General features: G+C 40.3%; 2 protein-coding genes and 1 long non-coding RNA gene across 23 annotated transcripts in view; 2 read left to right on the forward strand and 1 right to left on the reverse strand.

The window, feature by feature from the left end:
* ATF1 (activating transcription factor 1) overlaps positions 1–6,752 on the forward strand; it is a 61,932-nt gene extending 55,180 nt beyond the window's left edge. For all 17 annotated transcript variants that reach the window (XM_084955692.1, XM_084955702.1, XM_084955693.1 and 14 more), the window contains one exon: positions 5,244–6,752. In XM_084955692.1, the coding sequence (XP_084811818.1) occupies positions 5,244–5,388 (145 nt within the window). In that variant the 3' untranslated portion in view covers positions 5,389–6,752. The remainder of the gene's footprint in view (positions 1–5,243) is intronic.
* LOC146403179 (uncharacterized) overlaps positions 1–25,282 on the reverse strand; it is a 132,480-nt gene that overhangs the window by 54,344 nt on the left and 52,854 nt on the right. The gene's annotated exons all lie outside the window — the stretch shown is intronic.
* The window catches only part of TMPRSS12 (transmembrane serine protease 12), a 28,609-nt gene continuing 27,602 nt past the window's right edge, over positions 24,276–25,282 (forward strand). Inside the window, exon 1 of the mRNA XM_084955685.1 lies at positions 24,276–24,522. Coding sequence (XP_084811811.1) covers positions 24,279–24,522 — 244 coding nt within the window. The 5' untranslated portion in view covers positions 24,276–24,278. The remainder of the gene's footprint in view (positions 24,523–25,282) is intronic.

The raw sequence follows: 25,282 nt of genomic DNA on the forward strand, positions 1-25,282 counted from the left end.
AAAATAATAATTTGCTGCTTGCTATTGTTTAGACCAAAAAAGAGGGAAGAACTAGTAGGGTTTTGCATATGTTAAATATACTAACTAATACAGAAACACTTTTTAAAAATGAATTTTGATCATGAAAATATAGTAGTCATTTAAGTCCCAGCAACATTTTTTTTCATTTTGAAGGTATTCTAAACATTGCTATGTGCACTATATATATGCATCGGGTATGAAAAACCACTCGTTCTTTGAGAAAAGGAATACAATGGGTAGCCTTCCTTTTGCAGTGTGTACAAGGAGGGGAAAAAAAAAAGACAAGACAGCAATAAACTATATTAGGAACCAAAAAAGGGCAAATAGCCACAGATACAACTAATTTAATTCCTTCAAAATAAAATGTTTCCTTACTAAAAATAAGAGGAAGCATCATGATAAAAATGAGCTTGGTAATGAGCAGGGACCGTCTGTGGTTTTCGAGGTTCCATCAGACACAGAAAGACAAATGAATGAAATAAGTTTATGTATATATTAGAAAAAGAATTGTATTTCTTTGCTAATGATATATATGATTGATATGATTTTAACAAAAGACTTGTTAAAAATTACTAGAATGAGACTTCTCTTTCTGACACTATGACCTCAGTTACATAATATTTTTGAAAGCTTGATGTGAAATGTTTAAAATTCTTTTAAATGATTGGATAAGCATGCAAGAAAGTAAGAAATCTTACTTCTTGAGGTGAGGAATAAACCAGAAGCACAAAACTGTGACGTTAATAAGCAGTGAAGCGGCCCCTGTATATCCTGGGGATAAATTCAGATACTTGTGATTGGTGTAGCTTTGGTATGCAGAGGGGACTAGAGACAGAGCCTGGGGCCTCTGTAGGCTAGGGAACTGGATCAGAGATTATTTATTCTTCATGAGGTCCAGACCCAAGAAGTATTACACCCATAAACTGAGAATTGTAATTTAAAAAATAGTGTCGGGGCCATAGTGCTCCCACAGTTGCTTAGAGAAAGCTATCTCAACACAGGCTTTAATGAATCCCCATATACTGCGTTCTAATAAGCACAAATTGAAAAATCACCGATTACCCAAGGAATTAGGGTTTCATTGTATGTGCCAAGCCTTTATGCAGTTTTCACAAAAAAAAATTCTATCTATTGTGGTCATGAGAACATTCATTATTTGCAGAATAATATACAATAAGCTTTCTTTAAGATGTTTGCAGTTATAAACATTCAGCTTAAACACAATTCTTCAGGAACATAATTACTGAAAAAAGTAAAGATTACTTGTCAGAAATAACTATAAATAATCTTGTGTAGAGACTGTATATGTGACATTGAAACCAAAAAAAAAAAAGCTAATCCCAGAGTTCCTGTCGTGGCTCAGCGGAAACAAATCTGGCTAGGAACCTTGAGGTTGTGGGTTCAATCCCTGGCCTCGCTCAGTGGGTTAAGGATCTGGCATTGCCATGAGCTGTGGTGCAGGTCAAAGACATGGCTTGGATCCGGCATTGCTGTGGCTGTGGCGTAGGCCAGCAGCTATAGCTCCAATTCAACCCCTAGCCTGAGAATCTCCATATGCCATGGATGTGGCCCTAAAAAGCCCCCCCCCCAAAAAAAGTAATCCTTGCCCAGTGAACTTGTTTGAATAACCTGGTAGAAATATAATTTTTTAAGTTACAGGATTACTTTAATTTTTTTGAGATGAAGAAACTGAGACCTAGGGAAATTAAGTTATTTGACCAAGGTAACAATGCTAGTAAGTGACAGAGGTAGGATTTAAACTCATGGGTCCAAGTTTCAGAGTCCAAAGCCTTAGGGATACCACACTATCTTTTAGGAGTAAGAGTCTGCAGAAACAGCAGACAACAGATGAGTTTTGTAAAAGTCTTCAGTTAGGAGAGAAGGAAAGAAGCATCTTTGTTGTATTTAAAAAAGGTTGTCATTGAAAATCATCAAAGATAAGATAAAAATGATAAAAACTGGAGAAGAAAAATAAAACTTATTATTAGTAAAGGTATATTCATCTGCAGACTATTCAAAAGCTTGAAGAAGAACCAGTTCTCTTTTAACACTGTAGAAATCCTTGCCAGTTCAGTAAAACAGGAAAAAAAAAAAGGGAGCAGATTACAAGGATTTAAGTGAAAAAGTAAGAACTATTATTATTTTTTATATGATCACCTAATGAAAAACAAACAAAAAACCCACAGAAGTTCCTGCTGTGGCGCAATAGGATCACTGGCATCTCTGCAGCACCAGGGCACAGGTTCGATCCCTGGCCCTGCACACTGGGTTAAGGATCCAGTATTGCCACAGCTGTGGTGTAGGTCACAGCTTTGGCTTGGATTTGGTCCCTCGCCCAGGAACTTCATATGCCATGGGGTAGCCAAAACAAAAAGCAAAAAAGAATCCAAGTGGATTTACAGAAAAATTATTTCCAAGTAATGAGTTTATAAGGTTACTAGATAGAAAATCAGTTTTCAAAAATCAGTTGTATTTCTTCACATCAACAAGAGTTTAGTAGATAATTATTAAAAAGTATCATTTATGTTTTAATTATCAATAAATAAAATACCTGAGAATAAATCTAACAGATGATGTCCAAGACATTTATGAAAATTATTGTAAAATGTTTTTGAAAGACCTAAAGATGTAAATAAATGGAGAAATATACTATGTCCATAGACATAGAAATTCAGTACTATAAAGATGATTACTTTTCCCCTAATTGATCCATAGATTCAATGCAGTTCCAATCAAAACCCAAACAGGTTGTTTGAAGAACTTGACAAGTTGATACTAAAATTTGTAGAAGAGTAAAGGGCCAAGAAAAGCCAAAACATTCCAGACAAGAATAAGGTGAGGAGATACCAAGTTTTATTTAAATCTATGGAAATGTGATACTGCCATTGAGATAAAGAAAATGACCAACGAAATAGAGCAGAGTTCAGAAAGAGACCTGTGAAACTTTGATAGGGCAGATTATTGCGGGAAAGAGGGACTCTTCAGTAAATGGTACTAGGATAATTACTTATTTATATGTGAAAAAATACTGGATTTCTTCCTCACACCATTCATAAAAATCATTCAAGATGGATTAAATAGGAGTTCCCATCGTGGTGCAGTGGTTAACGAATCTGACTAGGAACCATGAGGTTGCGGGTTCGATCCCTGCCCTTGCTCAGTGGGTTAATGATCCAGTGTTGCCGCGAGCTGTGGTGTGGGTTGCAGACACGAGCTGTGGTGTGGGTTGCAGACACGGCTCGGATCCCGCATTGCTGTGGCTCTGGCATAGGCCGGTGGCTACAGCTCCGATTAGACCCCTAGCCCGGAAACCTCCATATGCTGCGGGTACGGCTCAAGAATAGGCAAAAAGACAAAATAAAATTTAAAAAATACATATATGTGAAAGGTGAAATTTTAAAACTTTTTAGGTGAAAATACATAATCTCATGGTTTCAAGTATGGGGAAAGATTCCTTGAACAAAACACAAAATTTAACATAAGAGACTGATGAATTTTCACTAAAACCAGTAACTTCTGTTCATCAAAAGATAGTGAAAATATGATTCAAACCTCTATAGAAGATACCTAACCAAAAAAAAAGATTTGTTTGAAGATCTTCTAAAGATCTTCTAAATTCATAAGAAAAGTACAACCCAAATGAAAAAAATCTGAATATTTTTTGAAATGGTACTGACACAACTCCACATCTAGAATTTGAAAATTAAATTGGACTGCAATTTTATACCATATACAAAAGTAACTCCAGATGGATTAATGATTTAATTGTGAAAATTAAGCAATAAAATCTTTAGGATAAAATTAGGAAGAAACACATAGTATGTAGCATTTTAACCTAAGCCAAGAGAAAGGCTAAAAACATTTATTGCATAAGAAATGAAAATATCAATAGTCAAATGGTAGACTGGAAAACAGTATAAAAATAGATAATTACTCTATATTATGCACCAAGAGTTCTTAGGTTGTCTTTCTAATAATTTTTAATTATATAATAGGCAAAAAGTAGAAACAGACAGAGCATGAATAGGCAAGTTACATAAGAGCAGATCCAAAAGACCATTAAACTTTTGAAAAGATGCTCAATCTCACTAGTAGTTAGGGAAATGAAAACTAATTTAATGAAACGTCCACACGGCAAAGGTCTGTGTACTAGACAGAAACACTATTAAAGTAGTATGCGTAAAAAAGCAAGCTGCAGGAGTTCCCATCGTGGCTCAGTGGTTAACGAATCCGACTAGGAACCATGAAGTTGTGGGGTCGATTCCTGGCCTTGCTCGGTGGGTTAAGGATCTGGCACTGCCATGAGCTGTAGTGTAGGTTGCAGACGTGGCTCAGATCCCACGTTGCTGTGGCTGTGGTGTGGGCTGGTGGCTACAGCTCCAATTTGACCTCTAGCCTGGGAACCTCTGTATGCTGCGGGAGTGGCCCTAGAAAAGGCAAAAAGACAAAAAAAAAAAAAAAAAAAGCAAGCTGCAGATAATATCTATAGTACACAGTATAAAAAATACGCAATACTTTTTCTATATATGAAACTTGAATGTAAATTCATAGAAATATTCTAACAGGACACGAGCATCATGCATTGTTTGTAATTAAAATTCAGTAAATAAAAATCTAAATGCCAGAAGTTAACCAGAGGGCCCATAAATTTCACTCCTTGATATTTATCCAAGAGAAATGGGACACATGTTCACAGAGAATGGCAGAAGAACATACATAGCAGCTAAAACTAGAAAATAGCCCAAGAGAATGGATCAGCACATTGTGGAATATTCATACAGTGGGCTATGCCCAGCAGTAGAAAGGAACAAACCACCATGCCACAACCTGGATGACCCTCAGTAATCTACTGAGTAGAAGAAGGCCGGATACAAGAGTACATTCTGTATGACTCTTATCTGAAGTTCTAGAATAGGAAAAACTTCAGTTACGGTGACACAAATCACAACACTACTTGCTTGGGGGAGACGACTAGGCATGAGGAAATTCTCTGGCACCATAAAAATGTATGTCTTGATAGGTGTGTGGGTCATACAGGTATATGCATATGCCAAAACTGAATTCCACACCTAAGAGCAATATATTTCAGTGTATATAGATGACACTTTAATTTTTTTTAATGGGGAAAAAATGATGACTGGGGAAAATTACTGAGTTTCAATTACTGTTTTACAGAATGTGAACTTTTTTCTGACATTGCTTTTTAATGTGCTTATATTTAGAGAAGCTGCTCGAGAATGTCGCAGAAAGAAGAAAGAATATGTGAAGTGCCTGGAAAATCGAGTTGCAGTCCTGGAAAATCAAAATAAAACTCTAATAGAAGAGTTAAAAACTTTGAAGGATCTTTATTCTAATAAAAGTGTTTGATTCTTAAGAAAACTTTTTTTGCGGACTTGCCTAAAAATTAGACGGATTTTTCTTTTTAGTGGAGTTTTATAAATTAAAAGGTCAAAAATGAAGCTTTTAGGCTTTTGCAACTCGAAGATAAGTATCTTACACAAGAGATCTGGTGACAGAGGATAAAGTGGAAAGTGACCTCAAGGAAGTTACTGGCACAACTGGAAGCTCTGTAAAAATGAAATATACTCAAGAAACAAGAAGCGAACTTTCATCAATTTAAATTTCCTGAATAACAACAGTTGTCAATGTTCCAAAAATGGCAGATAAGATGAAATTTGGTAAATCGAAAATTTAAAAATACATCAATTTACCCTAAAGGTTGTATTTCTTACTGTTTCCTAAAATTTACCCTTTTCAATTTTGTGTGTGTGTGTGTGTGTGTGCGTGTGTTCTGTTTCCTCCAATAAATTCTAAATTACAAATAGAAAAGCTAATACATAACTAAATATATAAATTATGTGTTCTGATTCTGTATACTTGTTCTATTGTCAGGTCTTAAATGGGTTTTTTAAAGTTTCTTTATTGGACTTGAGCAGGTTTTGGAGACTGGGTTAACTATTTTTGAGGCCTTGTCCTAAAAGGTACATGAGGGGAGTGTGGTGTTTGTAACTTTTTTTTATCAGAATGGAAAGAGAATTATTTAAAAGTTTGATACTTTTAAATAGTTTGGTTTTTAGTTACTCTGGGAATGGTGATTTTTACAAATATTTAATAAAATTGTTTTTTTGATTCCATATTCTGTATGCAGTTAGATATACATTACTTATTCTGTCATGCTTTAATAGAATGGAATGTTTACAGGCCCATGAGATGATATCAGAGTATTTTTAAAACCTGAAAATGCATACCAAAGTTTTCCAAGAGGATTTTATAATCGATTTAATGTAAAGTTTATCAGATTCTAAAATAGTACAGTTATTAAGGCAGTTTTATGTTAGAGACTATTTTGTAACGTAGTGAAAGGTACATTTCTAAGAAAAGTGACCGCCAATATATTTTTATAGCTAATCTTTATAAATTCTAAAGTTGAGTTTTTAATGATTATTTTAAATGTTTATATAGTTTGTTAGTAAAAAAAAATATTTTGCATCTCAAAGTATCATTTTTATATTATATGAGAAGTAAAGTTTCCAGATTGGCTAATATTTGAATTCTAAGTTTTGTATGCAGTTTATCCAGAGTTCAAAAATGCTGTCAGTACACCAGTGTTTAAACCTCTGTATTCCAACGTGTATACACTTTGAAACTGTACTTCAAAACTGTTGTGCGCTTCTTATACAATATGTATCATATTGTTGTCTATGAAATTAAAGGACGTTTGATAAAATTAAGTTTGCTGAATGTAACATATATTGCTTGATATATAAATGACAAGCTTCCCGCTAGCTATTCTGTAAAATGTACTAACTATAGTGCATTTCTAATTTTTTAAACTGAGGATAAATTTGCAAACCTGGTCTACACAACCTATTTTAAGAAGAGGATATATGTTTTGATTCAGTCAGAACCAATTATAATAAACTAAACATAGCAAAATATTTTGTTCTACTAAGGAGCCTGTCATGTAGAAATCTTAACCCAATCAATAAATTTGCGATTAGTCCTAATAAAAATTTTCAGTAACAGGATCTTTTAAAATGAGACTTTGTTGACTTGGCAGCAGTTTACAAAAGAAAGAAAAAGATTTACTCACCAGTGGGATTACTCATTGTCCTATGTAAAGCCTGAGTCTCAAAACAGTGGCCCATTAGGCCTAAAGAACAGTAGGAAGTATGGGTGTCACTGGGTTATATCAAGTGTGTTTTAAAAGATAATATATCGGGCAAGAGGTGTGTCTGGCTCCAACAGCCAAAGCGTAGTCTAGTCCTTGGTGTCTTAACAATCAGACATCCACAAATACTTGTAAACTCGCCACAGCTGTATCTTTTCAGCGTAGGACCTTGCTCACTAGGTTGCCTTGCCTAGTTTGGGCATATGTAACAGGCATGGGCAAGCCACTGAAGAGTCCGTAAGAGATTACAAATTATCTTCCTATATGTTTTTCTAATACGAATCCAATTTAGGATTATGACATTTTAAAGGTAGTTACAGTACAAGCCTGAAATGACACTTCAAAAGTCTTGGACTGATGAAGTTATTTCCTTAACTCAATTTACTATTTTTCATAAATCCTCAATTTACTAACTTATTATATTGATGGAAATACACTATTGTCCACAAACACATCCTAAGCATATAAAATATCCCGTTAATTTTATGGACCAAGGCATGGAGAATGGACATGCGTTAGAGCTTTGGAAATCTTTTATCTTTATTCCTTCAGCAGTTGTTTTAGTGAAGTTTTAACAAGTTCAACCTGTGCTTTTCCCCAATTAAAATATGTGGCCATAATACATTAAAGTAAAAATATGTACTATGCCTTGGAATTATAAAATTTTCATAATTACAGTGTAAATTTCCGGAAAAGATGCTGAAATGATTGATATAAAGTGAGGGAGCTCCTGTTGTGGCGCAGCAGGAACAAATCCAACTAGTATCAATGAGGTCGCAGGTTCAATCCCTGACCTTGCTCAGTGGGTTAAGGATCTGGCCTTGCTGTGAGCCGTGGTACAGGTCACAGACGTGGCTCGGATCCCGTGTTGCTGTGGCTGTGCTGTAGGCTGGCAGCTGTACCTCCGATTAGACCCCTAGCCTGGGAACTTCCATGTGCCATGGGTGCGGCCCTTATAAAGCAAAAAAATAAAGTGAAATTTCACCAGGGACATGAAAAGATAAGTTAAAGTCACAGGTTATAGTGAAATAAAATTAAGTATGTCACAATCTTTTTTATTTTTGCTTTTTAGGGCTGCACCTATGGCATACGGAGGTTCCCAGGCTAGGGGTTGAATCGGAGCTAGAGCTGTCGGCCACAGCCTCAGTCACAGCAATGCCGGATCCGAGCTGCGTCTGTGACCTACACCACAGCTCATGCTGGATCCTTAACCCACCGAGTGAGGCCAGGGATCGAACCTGCCACCTCAAGGTTACTAGTTGGATTCATTTTCACTGTGCCACAATGGGAACTCCATATGTCACAATCTAATTGCAGAAATCATATAACATGATTTAGTCTGCATAGTAAGTTTTGGTTTTTTTTTTTGCTATTTCTTTTGGGCCACCCCCACGGCATATGGAGGTTCCCAAGCTAGGGGTCGAATCGGAGCTGTAGCCACCGGCCTACACCAGAGCCACAGCAACGTGGGATCCGAGCCGCGTCTGCAACCTACACCACAGCTCACGGCAACGCCGGATCCTTAACCCACTGAGCAAGGGCAGGGATCGAACCCGCAACCTCATGGTTCCTAGTCGGATTCGCTAACCACTGCGCCACGACGGCAACTCCAGTTTTCTTATTTTTAATACTGCCTTTTTTTAAACTATAAAAGTGAAGGAACACTTACATCAAGGCTGTAGAATTCAGAAGTCTGAGCTAGGGAGTGTTTGGCACAAGTCTTTGAAGGACAATTGTTTGGAGGAGGTTTAAGCCATTTAACTTTTTTTAAGAGACAGAGTCTGATAACTCTGCCCCCTTTTTATCAGTGTAAATTTCTTTGTAGCAAACATAGGTAGGCATTAGAGATCAAGTCTTTGCCACTTCAAGGTTGAGATCCTTTTCCTCAAAATTGACAGCATGTATGGAGTAGTCTGCTGCCTTCAATAAGTGTTAGGTTTCCAATGAATATGTAGTCATTAGTAAAGATTTTAAAAGTTCTATTTAAATGTGTCCACTAGATGGCAACCTCCATTTTAAAAATCATGTAAGTTTTACAAACTTTTAAAAAATTATGGAAAACAACACAACACATCCAATCCTGTATGTGCAACATCCAGAATTAATAAATGTTAATATTTTATCATCTTTATTTCAGATCATGTTCTGAAGAGGGAAAAATGCACAGAGTTCCTACCTTTCTTTCCCCAATCTTAATTTCCCTCCCTGGTCGAAACCACTATCATGAACTTAATGTAGATCCAGTCCATGTTTTTATATTTACTGCCTGAATCCTTAAATAACCCAAGCCAGACTGTAGCATCTTTTTTTAGAAATTTATAAATGGTACCTTAATAGTGTACCATTCCCTAATGAAAGGTCAAACAGACCAAAGAAAATTTAGGATTTAATTTAGCTATGGTAACGTAATACTTTGTTTTGGAAAATAAAACCTGAAAATCAAAGCATTTTGCCCCAACTGACAACTCTTTTCTTTTTTTGGCCATACTCTTGGAAAGCAGAAGTTCCCCAACCAGGAATCAAACCCATGCCACAGCTGCAACCCAACTAGTGACAATGCCAGATCTTTAGCCCACTGAGCCACCAGGGAATTCCTGACAATTCTTAAAATATAATGGCAGATCTGGAAAACATGCTTGCCAAGAAAATTTTTTTTTTCCAGAGGATGTGCAAATAAAGCTTAGGCTAAGTTTACAAAACAGTAACGAATTTTTTTAAAGTTCACATCACTTCTTTGCCAACTACCCACTGTCATCATAAATAAGTAATCAAATGAAATGTCTATGAGTTAACAACTATATGCTTGGTGAAGGATACTAAATACATGTGAAAAAGTCTTTTACAAGCTCAAGCTACTTGGGGAAATGGCAGAGAAGACAAGGCCCCTCGACTTCTCACCATAGCATTTATGTAATAAAAAAATTCAGAATTCTATACCCAGTAAAAACACACTCCAAATGACAAAGGAGAGAAAAGAAGCAAGCAGGACAAATTGCCCAATATAAAATGATAGAAATCTATGTGTATCCGTAATCATAATAAATATAAAACCACTAGGTATTTCAGTTAAATATCAAAGATTGTCATGCTGGGTTACAAAACAAAATCTAGCCATGTATCATTTATATGAGGGGCGGATCTTAAACTATAAGTAACTAGATAGAGTGGGATAATTAAATAGTTTATAAATCCCACTAGGGGACAGAAGTGGTGCAGCAGGTTAAGGAGCCAGCATTGCTGCAGCTGTGGGGCAGACTGCAACTGCAGTTTGGGTTCCATCCCCAGCCTGGGAACATCCACCTACTAAGGGTGTGGCCAAAAAAACATGTACCCCACGAGGGGATTAAAGAGGGACTTTTAAAGGAGTTGGGGAAACCGTTACAAGCTAATGACCACTCAAGAATCCGGTAACCCACGAACAATCTACACTACCTTGAAGGCAGGCCAGGGGCATTCAAGTGCTAGGCACACTCAAGGCATAAATCCTGATGGTTAGAACACGAGATAATAGATATGGGAGCGACATCTTGTTACATGAGGTCAGGGAGTTGACGGTCCACGAAAAGTAGCCCAGACAAGAATACAGATAAAAGGGGAAAGAAGCTAGGTGAAAGGTGACATTACACTGAACCCTGAGAAAAACTACCATATTTTAGTATGTGTCACCAACCTTTTGCGAATACATATGATTTATTTATTTATTTTGGCCATGCCTACAGTATGTGGAAGTTCCTGGGTCAGGGATCAAACCCACCGCACAGCAGTGACGCAAGCCGCTGCAAGGACAACGCCAGATCCTTAACACACTGCGCCAGAGAACACTACATATGGCTTAAGCAGCACCGTGACAGTCCCTGTGACATGGTACAGGGTTAAAGGAGGAACTAATCATGTTAAGCCTTGATATCTACTCAAAAATAAGGAAGAAGATGGTCTCATTTTTTCTTTGTTTATAAAAACGTAGCCCTCTGATTTCCGGGGGCTGCACTCCCTTTCCTGCCTGCTTGGATCTCTCACAAGCATCCTATGCTAATAAACTCATTCTTGGCCCGACACTGCCTCATGCTGAATTCTTTCCGCATCAAGACAAAAGAACCTGGGAGTTCCCATTGTAGCGCAGTGGTTAATGAGTCCGACTAGGAACCATGAGGTTGCGGGTTCGATCCCTGGCCTTGCTCAGTGGGTTAAGGATCCGGCGTTGCCGTGAGCTGTGGTGTAGGTCACAGATGCAGCTCGGATCCTGCGTTGCTGTGGCTCTGGCGTAGGCTGGCAGCTACAGCTCCGATTGACTCCTAGCCTGGGAACCTCCATATGCCTCAGGAGTGGCCCTAGAAAACGCAAAAAGACCAAAAAAAAAAAAAGATAAAAGAACCTGAGCTTCAATAAGCCCTAACACCAGAGGAGTAGTGTTTTATTTTGTTTGTTTTTTTCTTTTTAGGGTGGTACCTGTGACATATGGAAGTTTCCAGGCTAGGGGTTGAATCAGAGCTCCAGCTGCCAGCCTACACCACAGCCAATGCAACATCAGATCTGAGCCACATCTTCAACCTATACTGCACACCACTTGTGGTAATGCCAGATCTTTAACCCACTGAGCGAGGCCAGGGATTGACCCTGTATCCTCATGGATACTAGTCAGGTTCTTAACCTGCTGAGACACAATGGGAACTCCCAGATGAGTGGTTTTAATTAAAAGACAGTGGGCTCAATTCCCCTCCTAGGTCAGGAATTGTGGATTCAAGTCACAAACCAGTTTTGGCTGGTTTCGAGTCCCAGCCAAGAAAGAGTGTGGTTTCACAAGGATATAGCAAGGTTGAAAGTAAAAGCATGGAAAAAGTTATACCAGCCAAATACTAGCCAAAAGAAAGCATATAGTGTAACTGTATTTATAGTGAACAAAATACACTCTAATAGAAAAAATTATTACTTGGGACAAAGATGGTCACTGTAAAACGGTAAAAGATTCAACTCACCTAAACTTGGATGCACCTAATAATACAGGATCAGGATGTCAAGCAAAATGCAGAAAGAGAATGAGAAAGAAAAATCCACACCCTTAGTAGAGTTTAACATACCTCTCTCATAACTGATACAAAAAGCAGGAAAATAATCAGTACAGAAACTTGAAAAAACTGGCCTAACATACTAAACTTCTTAGACAGTGATCTACCACTGATCGCAAGGCACACTATTATCTTAAGTACCGCTAAGAAAGAAAAGCCGCTGCCAGTTAAAGTATGCCACTGATGGCCAGATGCATACTGATTTCAGAGATGTTTAAATATGGAAAACGCGCATCTTCTAGTGAATAAAATTTGATGTAGGAAATACAACTGTAAATAGTTCTTTTCAAACACATAAGGGTATTTATGAAAGGATAACCATATATTGAGTAATAAAGTAAGTCTCAACAAATTTTCAAAGACTGGTTTCACAACTGGTTTCATTGATCTATATATATATTTATACTTTCACCCAAACCACCTTTTTTTTTTTTTTTTTTTTTTTTTTAAGGTCTGCACCCACGGCATATGGAGGTTCCCAGGCTAGGGGTCGAATTGGAGCTGTAGCTGCTGACCTACACCACAGCCACAGCAACACAGGATCCAAGCCTTGTCTGTGATCTACACCACAGCTCATGGCAACACTGAGCAAGGCCAGGGATCGAACCTGTGTCCTCATGGTTCCTAGTCGGGATTTGTTTCCACTGCGCCACAATGGGAACTCCCACACTATCTTGGTTCCTGCAGCTTTATAGGAAGTCTTGAAATCAAGTGGTAAGAATTCTTGGGAGTTCCCGTCGTGGCGCAGTGGTTAACGAATCCGACTAGGAACCATGAGGTTGCGGGTTCGGTCCCTGCCTTTGCTCAGTGGGTTAAGGATCCGGCGTTGCCGTGAGCTGTGGTGTAGGTTGCAGACGCGGCTCGGATCCTGCGTTGCTGTGGCTCTGGCGTAGGCCAGTGGCTACAGCTCCAATTCGACCCCTAGCCTGGGAACCTCCATATGCCACGGGAGCGGCCCAATAAATAGCAACAACAACAACAACAACAAAAAAGAATTCTTCAAGTTTTACTTTTTGGTTTTTTTCTCCCAAAAAATTATTTTGGCCAATCCAGTTCCTTTGCCTTTCTCCATGAATTTTAGGATCAGCTGGTCTTAATCTAAAAAAGAAGATCCTGCTGGGATTTTGATTGGGGTTGTATTAAAACTATATATAGATCAAATGGGGAAGAACTAACATCTTAATATTGAAGCATCCAATCCACAAACACAATATATCTCCATTTATTTCGTCGTCTTTAATTTTTTTTTTTTTTTTTTTTTTTGTCTTTTTAGGGCCGCACCCGTGGCATACAGAGGTTCCCAGGCAAGGGGTCTAATCGGAGCAACAGCTGCCAGCCTACACCACAGCCTCAGCAAGGGGGGATCCAAGCTGTGTCTGCGACCTACACCCAGCCCATGGCAATGCCGGATTCTTTACCCACTAAGTGAGGCTAGGGATTGAACCCTTAACCTCATGGTTCCTAGTCGGGTTCCGTTTCTGCTGCGCCACAACGGGAACTCCCGATTTTTTTTTTTTCTTCTTCTGTGTTTTGTAGTTTTTGGCAAAGACCACGTAGGCATTTTGTTACATTTATACCTAATTACTACTTCTTTTCCTTCTTTCTTACAGCTATTTTAAATGTTTAAATTTCAGTTTCTGATTGATTCTAGGCAATATATAGAAAGAGGCCATGTGTCCTGGGACTTTACTAAATTCACCTGCTAGTCCTAGGAGCTTTTAAAATAAACTTTCTTGGGGGGGGGTAATTTCTATATAGATATTGGCATTTGTGAACAGAGACAGTTTTATATCTCTTTTTCTTCTCTTTCTTTTCTTTCTTTTGGCTGTGCCCACAGCCTACAAAAGTTCCCAGGTCAGGATGGAAACTTCACCACAACATTAACCAGAGCCTCAGCAGTGACAACTGCTGGATCCTTAACATGCTGAGCCACCAGGGAACTCTTTAAAATCCGTGCGCCTTTAATTTATCTTGCTTTATTGTACTGCCTAGGATTTCTAGTACAATGTTACACAGAATTGGTAAGAGTGGACTTTATTTGTTCCCAAATAAAGCTCTAGAAGCTCTTTTTTTCTAGAAGCTCTTTCTCAGTTTAGGGGAGTTCCCTTCTATTCTATGAGATTTTTTTTTTTTTTTTTTTTTTTTTTGTCAAAGATAGACTGAATTTTTTTTTTGCTTTTTGCTTTTTAGGGCTACACCCATGGCATATGGAGGTTCCCAGGCTAGGGGAAGAATCGGAGCTGTAGCTGCTGGCCTAGGCCACAACCACAGCAACACTAGATCCAAGATGCATCTGTGACCTACATCACAGCTTACAGCAACGCTGGATCCTTAACCTACTGAGCGAGGCCAGGGATCAAACCCATATCCTCACGAATACTAATCAGATTCATTTCCACTGTGCCACAATGGGAAATCTGATAGGTACTAAATTTTATCAAAGCCTTTTTCTTTATGCATTGATCATGTGGCTTTTCTTCATTAGTCTGTTTATATGATAGATTTTATTAATTGATTTTCTAATGTTAAAGTCTTGCTTTCTCAGGGTAACTATTATTTGGTCAAGATGTATAATATTTTTTATGTAATTCATCTAACATTTTATTGAAGATTTTTGTGTCTCTGATGATGAGACACAAAACTATTGGTTTGTAGTTTTCTGCTTTTTTTTTTTTTTTTTTTTTTTGGTCTTTTTGTCTTTTTGCCTTTTCTTGAGCCGCTCCCACGGCATATGGAGATTCCCAGGCTAGGGGTCAAATCGGAGCTGTAGCCACCAGCCTACGTCAGAGCCACAGCAATGCAGGATCCGAGCCGCGTCTGCGACCCACACCACAGCTCACGGCATCACCAGATCCTTAACCCACTGAGCAAGGCCAGGGACCAAACCCGCAACCTCATGGTTCCTAGTCGGATTCCTTAACCACTGCGCCACGACAGGAACTCCAGTTTTCTGTTCTTATAATGTCTTTGGTTTTTGGTATCAGGGTAATAATGCCAGCTTCATTTAATGAACTGCTATTAAAGAATTATGATTTGTATTTTAAGTGTGATAATGGCATTGCAATTATGTTTTAAAATGCTGTTTTTTTTAAAAAATATTAAAATGTGTATAGACAAATTGTGATTCTTTGAATTTCCTTCAAAATAATTTTGGGGGAGAAAATAGTTTCAAATGATGCAACTGACAAGGGCTTAATCTCTAAAATATACAAACAACTGATTCAACAGCAAAAAAGCCTACAACCCAATGGAAAAATGGGCAAAAGACCTGAATAGACTTTTCTCCAAGGAAGATCTAGAGATGGCCAACAAGCACATGAAAAAATGCTCAACATCCCTGATTATTAGAGAAATGCAAATCAAAACTACCACGAGATACCACCTCGCACCAGTCAGAATGGCCATCATTAATAAGTCCACCAATAACAAATGCTGGAGGGGGTGTGGAGAAAAGGGAACCCTCCTGCACTGTTGGTGGGAATGTAAGCTGGTACAACCACTATGGAGAACAGTATGGCGGTACCTTAGAAAATGATACATAGAACTACCATATGCCCCAGAAATCCCACTCTTGGGCATATATCCAGACAAAACTTTCCTCTTTTTTTTTGTCTTTTTCTAGGGCTGCACCTGTGGCATATGGAGGTTCCCAGGCTAAGGGTCTAATTGGAGCTGCAGCTGCTAGCCTACACCAGAGCCACAGCAACGTGGGATCCGAGCCTCGTCTGTGATCTGCACCACAGCTTACATCAACGCCGGATCCTTAACCCACTGAGCGAGGCCAGGGATTGAACCCAAAACCTCATGGTTCCTAGTCAGATTCATTAACCCCTGAGCCATGACAGGAACTCCCAAAACTTTCCTTAAAAAAGACACATGCACCCACATGTTCATTGCAGCTCTATTCACAATAGCCAAGACATGGAAACAACCCAAATGTCCATTGACAGCTGACTGGATTAGGAAGATGTGGTATATATACACAATGGAATACTACTCAGCCATTAAAAGAACGAATAATGCCATTTGCAGCAACATGGATAGAACTAGAGACTCTCACACTGAGTGAAGTAAGTCAGAAAGAGAAAGACAAATACCATATGATATTGCTTATGTCTGGAATCTAATATATGGCACAAATGAACCTTTCCACAGAAAAGAAAATCATGGACTTGGAGAATAGACTTGTGGTTGCCAAGGGGGAGGGGAAGGGAGTGGGATGGACTGGGAGCTTGGGGTTAATAGATGCAAACTATTGCTCTTGGAATGGATTAGCAAAGAGATCCTACTGTGTAGCAATGAGAACTATATCTAGTCATTTATGATGGAGCATGATAATGTGAGAAAAAAGAATGTATACATGTATGTGTGACTGGGTCACCATGCTGGACAGTAGAAAAAAACTGTATTGGGGAAATAATTAATTAATTAATTAATTAATTAAAAAAAGAAAAAATAATAATTTTGGTAGTGGGGAAAAGTATCTTACATAGGAATATAAATGTAGCAAGACTGGTCATGAAAAGATAATTGTCAAAGCTGTGTGATGGGTACATGGGATTTATTATTCTATTCTTTTTATATATTTGATACTTTTCCATACAAAAAAAACTTAAAAACTAAGTAAATGGGGCTAGAACTATGGGTTATTCACATAGGAGTAAAAAGGAAATTGGAGTCCTAACTCATACCATACACGAATCAATTCCAGTTGCAAGTTAAGACTTAAATACGAAAGACAAAAACTATAAAACCTTTAGAAGATAATATAAGGAACAGCTTTATGACCTCATTCTAGGGAAGGATTCTTAAAATCACAAAAAGTACAGAACACAGGCCTTATATCCTGCACAAAAATTAACTCAAAAACGGACCACAGCCCTAAATGTGAAACACAATAGTTTAAAACTCTTAGATGATATAAGAGAAAATCTAGATGACCTTGGGTTTGCAATGATTCTTTAGATGCAAAACAAAGGTATTATCTATGAAAGAAAGAACTGATAAACTGGACTTCATCAAAACTAAGAGTTTCTAGTCTATAAAAGACAATGTGAAGACAACGAAAAGATAAGTCACAGACAGGGAGAAAATATTTGCAAAAGACATATCTAATAGAGGACTATAACAAAAAAAATACAAAATGCTCTTAAAACTCAACAATAACAGCCTGACTAAAAATGGACCAAAGACCTTAAGAGACATCTCCCCAAATAAGATATACAGATGGAAAATCAACATATGAAAAAATGTTCCACATCTCATTGTCAGGGAGATGCAAGTTAAAAGAATAAGATACCACTATACTCCCATTACAACAGCCAAAATCCAAAACACTGGTAACACCAAAAGCTGGTGAAGACGTGGGGCAACACGAACTCTCAGTTCACTGTTAATGGGAATGCAAAAACGGCAGAGCCACTTTGGAAGACAGTTTGATGATTTCTTACAAAACTAAACACACTCCCATCATTAATTCGGCAATTACACTATTTGGCAAAAAAGCCTGCATACAGATGTTTACAGCAGCTTTATTCATAAATCCCAAACTTGGAAGCAACCAAGATGTTCTTCAATAGATGAATGGATAAATAAACTGTGGTATATGCAGAGATAATGGAATATTACTAAGTAAAAGAAACCAATCTGAAAAGGCTACATACTGTAGGTATCTATTATACGATATTCTGGAAAAGGCAAAATTATGAAGACAGTAAAAGAGATCAGTGGCTGCATTAATGAAATCAATACGACAAATAAAAGACCTAAGTAGGTACTTAATATGAAATAATTGATAGTGTCCCATAAATATATGGAAAGATATCCAAATACTCAAAACATTTAAAATCAGGAAAATGCAGACTGAAACCATGAATTTCTCAATTCATACCCACAAGACTGGTAAAAATGTAAAAAGCACTGATGATAATATACACAATGGGAACATACTCACACTGCTACTTGGAGAGGACATTGGCACAACATTTTGGAAAATGAGCTGGCATTATTTAGAGACGGCGATGGTGTATAATCTCTATAACTCAGCAATCCCAACCTGGCATACAGTCCAGAGAAACTTATGCTCATATGCATAATAGCATTAGGTTTTTATTTTTTGGCCACGCCCGTGGCATGCGGAAATTCCTAGGCCAGGGATCGAACCTGCACCACAGCAGTGACCCAAGCCACACCAGTGACAACCCCGGATCCTTAACTCACTCAGTCATGAGGGAACTCTTATAATAGTTTTAGTTATAATAGCAGAAGTCTGCAAAGAGTCCAAATGTTCATCAGTACTAGAGTCCAATGTAGATAAATACACTGTGGCGTATTCACACCATGTGTATGGTAAAAATAAATGAATGACATATATATAGGTAACCACATGAACAAATGTAAAGAAACTAACACCAGGAGTTTCCATTGTGGCGCAGCAGAAATGACTCCTACTAGTATCCATGAGGATGAGGGTTCAATCCCTGGCCTCGCTCAGTGGGTCAAGGATCCAGTGTTGCCGTGAGCTGTGGTGTAGGTCACACACGAAGCTTGGATGTGGCGTTGCTGTGGCTGTGGTGCAGGCTGACAGCTGCAGCTCCAACTCAACTCCTAGCCTGGGAACCTCCATATGCCCTGGGTGTGGCCCTGAAAAGCAAAAAGAACCTAACACTGAATGAAACAAGGCTAGCTGTAAAAGAAAATGAATTGTATGATTCACCTGATACAAAGTTCAAAAACAGGTAAAACTAAGCAATAAATTGTTGGGAGCAGTGCTGACAAACAGAGCTCTTTGCAATGATGTAAATATTCTCTAACTTGGCCGTCCAGTGTGGTAACCACTAGGCACCAGGCTAACATGACTGAGGACCTGAATATTAATTTAATTGAAATATAAACTTTCCACCTGTGGCTAGTGGCTACCGTATTATTGTACAGTCAGGTTTATAAAGAGAATTAATAGAATAGTAAGTACAAAAACCAGAATATTGGTTATTTCTCAAGGAAAGAGAAAGGGACAGAATCCCGGATGGGTACCCAGGGGACTTCCAAAGTAACGATAATGTGCTTTTTCTTAAATAGGTAGCCTTATATTTTTTTAAATCATCTAATTCAATTTAATGACAACTGAGAAAGATGGATTTGTGATTTAATCAACCTAAATGGTAATTTTAATGTTCATGCCTTTAACTTTGAAGAACCTTATATTGTTGTTGTTACACTTTTTCTTTCTTTCTTTTTTTTAAGGCCACATCTGCATCGTATGGAAGTTCCCAGGTTATGGGTCAAACAGGAGCTGAGGCTGCGGGCCTACACCATGGCTACAGCCATGGGTGATCCAAGACACATCTGTGACCTATATCTTATCTGGCAGCAATGCCAGATCCTTAACCCACTGATCAAGGCCAGGGATTGAACCTGCGTCCTCACGGATACTAGTTGGGTTCCTTACTGCTCAGCCACAATGGGAACTCCCTGTCATTATTCTTTAAACTGTATTATAAATATTCTTTCAAAAGGATTAAATATTTGACAAAACAAAAATAGTGCCTAGGGTGATAGGTACATGGATGTTTTGTGGTTCTTACTTAAAAGTCTACATAATAAAATGTTTTTATTAAAAAGATTTCTAGGAGTTCCCGTCGTGGCGCAGTGGTTAACGAATCCGACTAGGAACCATGAGGTTGTGGGTTCAATCCCTGGCCTTGCTCAGTGGGCTAAGGATTTGGCGTTGCCATTGGCCATGGTGTAGGTTGCAGACGCGGCTCGGATCCTGCGTTGCTGTGGCTCAGGCGTAGGCTGGCATCTACAGCTCCGATTCGACCCCTAGCCTGGGAACCTCCATATGCCACGGGAGTGGCCCAAGAAATGGCAAAAAGACAAATAAATAAATAAAAATAAAAAGATTTCTAGCACTAAGTCAAGTGGAGCAAGGGACATCTGGGAAGAACAAAATCTCCCCCAATTCCAGACCCAGTCAACTGTACTGCGCTGTGTGGCCCCAGCCAATCCCAGGCCTAGGCCCCAGCACTAATGCCCTCATCCCTCCTTCAAAGGTAGGAAAGACAAGATGTTTTGTATGTTGCTACCTAATAAATTATTCCAAAACTTAGTGGCTTAAGACAACAAATATTTGCTATCTCACAATTTCTGTGGGTCAAGAATTTTGAGTGTGGCTCAGGGGATGCTTCTGGCTTACGGTCACTCAGGAGGTTGCACTGAGGGCCTCAGCCAGAACTGCGGTCTCATTGGAAGGGCTGCCCTGGGGAAGATCTGCTTCCTGGCTCACACAGGCAGTGTGGTCTGCTTCTTCGTGGGCCATTAGATTGGCTACAACTGGAAGCCCCTCCACAGGGTCATAGGGCAGCTCACAACATGGTAGTCAGCTTCTCCCAGAGCAAGAGAGCTAGAGAAAATGGGTATCACAATCTTTTTGTGTGTGTGTGTGTGTGCTTTTTAGGGCCGTGGGCACGACATATGGAAGTCCCCAGGCTAGGGGTTGAATCAGAGCTACAGCTGCCGGCCTACACCACAGCCACAGCAACATGGGATCAGAGCCATGTCTGTGACCTACAGACGGATCACGGCAATGCCGGATCCTTAACCCACTGAGCGGGGCCAGGGATTGAACAGGCAACCTCATGGTTCCTAGTCAGATTTGTTAACCACTGCACCACAACAGGAACTCCCACAATCTTTTTATAATCTAATTTTGGAAGCCCAGTACTTCTGCCACTATCTATTTGCTAGAAGTGTTTCACAAAATCCAGCCAACACTAAAGGGGAGAGGACTTGGAGTTCCCATTGCAGCTCAGCAGTAACAAATCTGACCAGTATCCATGAGGATGCAGGTTCAATCCCTGGCCTTGCTCAGTGGGTTAAGAATCTGGCCTGCTGGGAGCTGTGGTGGAGGCCAGCAGCTGCAGCTCCAATTCAATCCCTAGCCTGAGAACCTCCATATGCCCTGGGTGCAGCCCTAAAAAGGGGAGGTTAGGGGACTAACGGGGTGTGACTACCAAGAGACAGGGCTAATTAGAGGCCACTGTGGAAGCTGCCTGCCACACCAGAGGATATTTGTCTGCTGAATGGAATGATCCCACAAAGAAAGGAAGTGAAAAAGCAGATGAGAAGATGGAAGACCTTGAAAAAGCAGAGGAAATCCAGGCCCAGGACCTTTGCATGTCCTGGCCCACTGCATTTTTCATTGCCCTGTCATGACTTGGCTGCATGCACCTGCTTCAGGATCTGTAAAAGACATCTGTTGAATCTCTGTTATCTGCCTCAGCATCCTGCCCTGCTCACAAAGCCATACCCAATCTGATCACATCCCCCATCCCATCAGAGAAGCATACCCCAACTGCGCCTCTCCCCTTTCAAGCATCATCTTTCACTAAACTCTTTGGGGAACCAGAAATGTGTTTCCGGTCCTGCCCGTGGGTCAGTTCATGCTGCATCTTGTTTCTCCAACACCACTGGCCTCCCTCCCACTGATTTCAGCTCAGCCCTGAGCTTCTATTCTCTTTCCACTTGCTACCACCACCTGCAAGCTTCAACCAATAGCCTCCTTTGATTTAATGCTTCCAACCATGACAACCACAGAGGATATGAGCAAGGCGCTGTCCTTTTGCTGACCCCTATTTTTATTCCACACCATGTGACCAACCTCCCTGACTGCCACAGCCCACACTGTGCTCCTGTTACTGCAGGAGTCTGGTTAACAAAGGTAACCCTTAGCACAACTCAAGATGGCAGTGATACAATAATTTAAAACCAAACACCACACACGGCTGTTCTTAAAAACCCTGGGTCAACACACCGCAGTGAAACTCTCGCAAATACCTTTCGGCTCAGGCCTGGCTTTCTGCCACATTGCTGAGCTGCCTGCTTCTTTCCTCTCTCTTCCTTTGCATAGTGCAAATTTTCTCTTCATTATGCTGAGCATACTTATACCTGAAAGTGTGAAACAGGCTCCAGGCCTACTACTGCGTTTCCAAAATCATAGTAAGTGGTTCTGCTAAAGGGAAGAAGGGTCCTTACATGTTGATCCTGGACTCAAAACGGAATCAAATCAAACACAAAACCGGAAAGAAGCATTCAACGTAGGTTTTTCTTTTTTTTTTTCTTGTATATCCTGATCAACATTTTTAACAGAAGAGAGTAAAAATAAAATAAAATAATATATACATATTGTATTATGATTACTGGGGTGGTTAATTTTATGTGTCCACTTGAGAGATCTAAGGGATGCCCAGAGAGCTGGAAAAATATTCCTTCTGGGTGTGGGTGTGGGTGCGTGGGTTTCTGAACGAGATGAGCATCTGAACTAGTAGACCGAGTAAAAGATCTGCTCTCACCAGTGTGGGTGGACACGATCCAACTCAATCCACTGAGGTCCCCAAAACGTAGAGGAAGGGCAACTTCTTCCTCTTTCTTCTTGAGTTCCTCTCTCCTGCCCGCCCACCATCAGAGCTCCTGGCCTTTGGGCTGAGGCTGAATTATAGCCCTGGTTTTCCTAGATCTCCAGCATGTGGATGGCACATCAAGGACCATCCTAGCCTCTAGAACTGTGTGAGATAATTGCCATTAAAAAATCTCCACTTCTGCATCTCCTATTGGTTCTGTTTCTCTGGAGAAATGTGCATGGATATAGAACCATGGCTTTGCCTCCTCTGTCTTCATATCTCCTTGATCTTCCTCGTCTATGTAGGCCCAGGCCACATTCCCCTCTGGCAGGGAGCCCAGGCCACAACCCACCCACTCCCTTGGGTCTGAATTCCCATGAGGCCTCTTTGTTCCTCAAGTGAATTATCCCTGATTTTCTCTGTAAGCCAAGTGGTAAAGTTCTCTGGGTCAGGATGTTTTAAAAACATCCCATGATATGACACTTCCACGAAATTTTGGTCTGTGGCAAAAGGGCAGTGTGAGGGTAATACCTACGTGTTCAGGGGTCTATTAAGCAGAGCCATTTATCTGCATTCTCTTCCCACAGTGTTTATAACGTCAAGGGTTTTGATGGCACAAGGAATAACGCGGCTCTCAGGCTAGGGACTGAAGTGACTGTGTGTGTGCCTGTGTGTAGGGTGGGGGTGGGGTGCAATTACCGCCAGTCAGGCTTTGTCCTAAAACTTGCAGGTCTTTAAACGTGATTTTATCAGGCGACCCTGAGGTGAACGGATGAAGGCAAACTACCACAAAACAATTCATAATGAGATCAACGTGGGTTACAGAATTTAGGCTCCCTCGATGGCCATATTGTCTCAAATTCCAACTTTTTTTGTCTTCTGTCTTTTTAGGACTGTACCCGCCGCATATAGAGGTTCCCAGGCTAGGTGTGGAATAGGAGCTGCAGCTGCTGGCCTATACCACAGCAACACCAGATCCGACCCGCGTCTGTGACCTACACCACAGCTCACGGCCATGCCGGGATCCTTAACCCACTGAGCAAGTCTGGAGATCAAACCTACATCCTCATGGACACCACTTGGGTTTGTTCACCACTGAGCCATGAAGGGAACTCCTCAAACCTCCACTTGTGCATTTCCTTGGCCTTCACCTTGTCTCCCCTCCCCAGCTTACCCACTGCAGATGCTCTTCTGGAAGCCTTCCTGGCCCTGGACGTCAGAACCAGGAGCGCGCTCCAGCGGTTCCAGTGCGTGGACCACACTACCGTCCTCCTGCACTATCTCGGCGTGTAGCTCCGGCTTGGGAAGGTCTCGCCAGAGACTTGAGTTGAACTCAACTCCCTTGAGTTCAACAGATCCTGCCTGAGGGCAAGAAGCTTCACATATCCCATAACCAGGAGACCAATGAGGGGTGGATGAAGGACTGAGTGACTCATCCGGGCAACTCTGCCAGCCTGGCAGGGCTCCCCGCCTGCGCCTCCCCTACTTGGCGCGCGTGTTCCCCGCCCCCCCCCCACGCATGCGCACGTCCCGCACACTGGCCTCCGCCGTCCCACCTCGCACATCTCGGAGCCCCGGCCGCCCCAGGCCGAGGGCCCACGCGGCCACCGGGAAGCGGGGCCGGAAATGCCTGCCGCCATCTTGCCCGCCGGATGTTCCAAAATGGGGCTGGGGCTCCCGGGCGCCCTGCTGCTGTTCCTGGGGAGCTCTCTCATCTACTCAAATCACGACGCGCTCTCAGAAAGGAGTAGGCGTGGCTCCTCGTGGGAACAGACCCGTCATCCCCGGTGGCCTGAGGCTGTGAGTAGGAGGCCCAGGCCGCAGAAGGTGCAGCAGGGCCAGGAAGAGGGAGAGTTGGACACAGAGGGCAGTATCTGTTCCTTCTTCTCTCTGGACCGTCTCCCTTGCCTTTCTCCCACTTCGGTGGTGTTTGAATTGGGGGCCCTCCTCTTCTGCTTTTCCAACTGCCTTTAAAAATGTACGGACCCAAGTAGTCCAATTACAATGATGACTAGTAGTAATGCTAATTGTTTAGAAGGAAAAAAAAAAAGCCATACACTGGTGCATCTGTATATGCTCCTCAGAACATTCTGGGGTCTGTCATTCCCATTTTACAGATTAATAATTCATTGGCACTCAGAGCTAAAAGGGCTAATAGGTGACTTTTCTATACTACAGTTGAGAAAAATTAACCCAACTTTAACGGCAAGTATGAGAACTTAACGCTCTTGATCCACCAGTCCCAGGCTCTTTTAATCGCCATTTCACACAGGGAAAAATATGATACCTGACCAAAGAAACTTGCCTCATTGTTACATTTCTCAGGAGTAGAGTTTTAAAATTAATGAATTGTGTTGGATGTAATGTCTATTTGTAAGTAATCAATTAAGGCATGTTTGTCTTAACTCTTTAAGATTTTTTTTTTTTCCAAAATATGGGCACAGCTTAGGTATCCTGCTTGCTTTATCAGTTTTTTAGATGGGAATTTCAAAGATGAATGAAAGATTAGGATTAATGTAATCTAAGATTAAGAAGTAACACATAGAATTATTAGGATTGCATGCATTATATGTATCACTAATCTTAATGATTAATTTTTAAGATTAGGAAGTAATACATATAATATTGTC

The sequence above is a fragment of the Sus scrofa genome, chromosome 5 (assembly GCF_054392235.1).
Source record: "Sus scrofa isolate SSC_HxYL_T2T_F1_AM1 chromosome 5, Sscrofa_HxYL_maternal_Yorkshire_Landrace_v2.0, whole genome shotgun sequence".
NCBI classification, from domain to species: Eukaryota; Metazoa; Chordata; class Mammalia; order Artiodactyla; family Suidae; genus Sus; species Sus scrofa.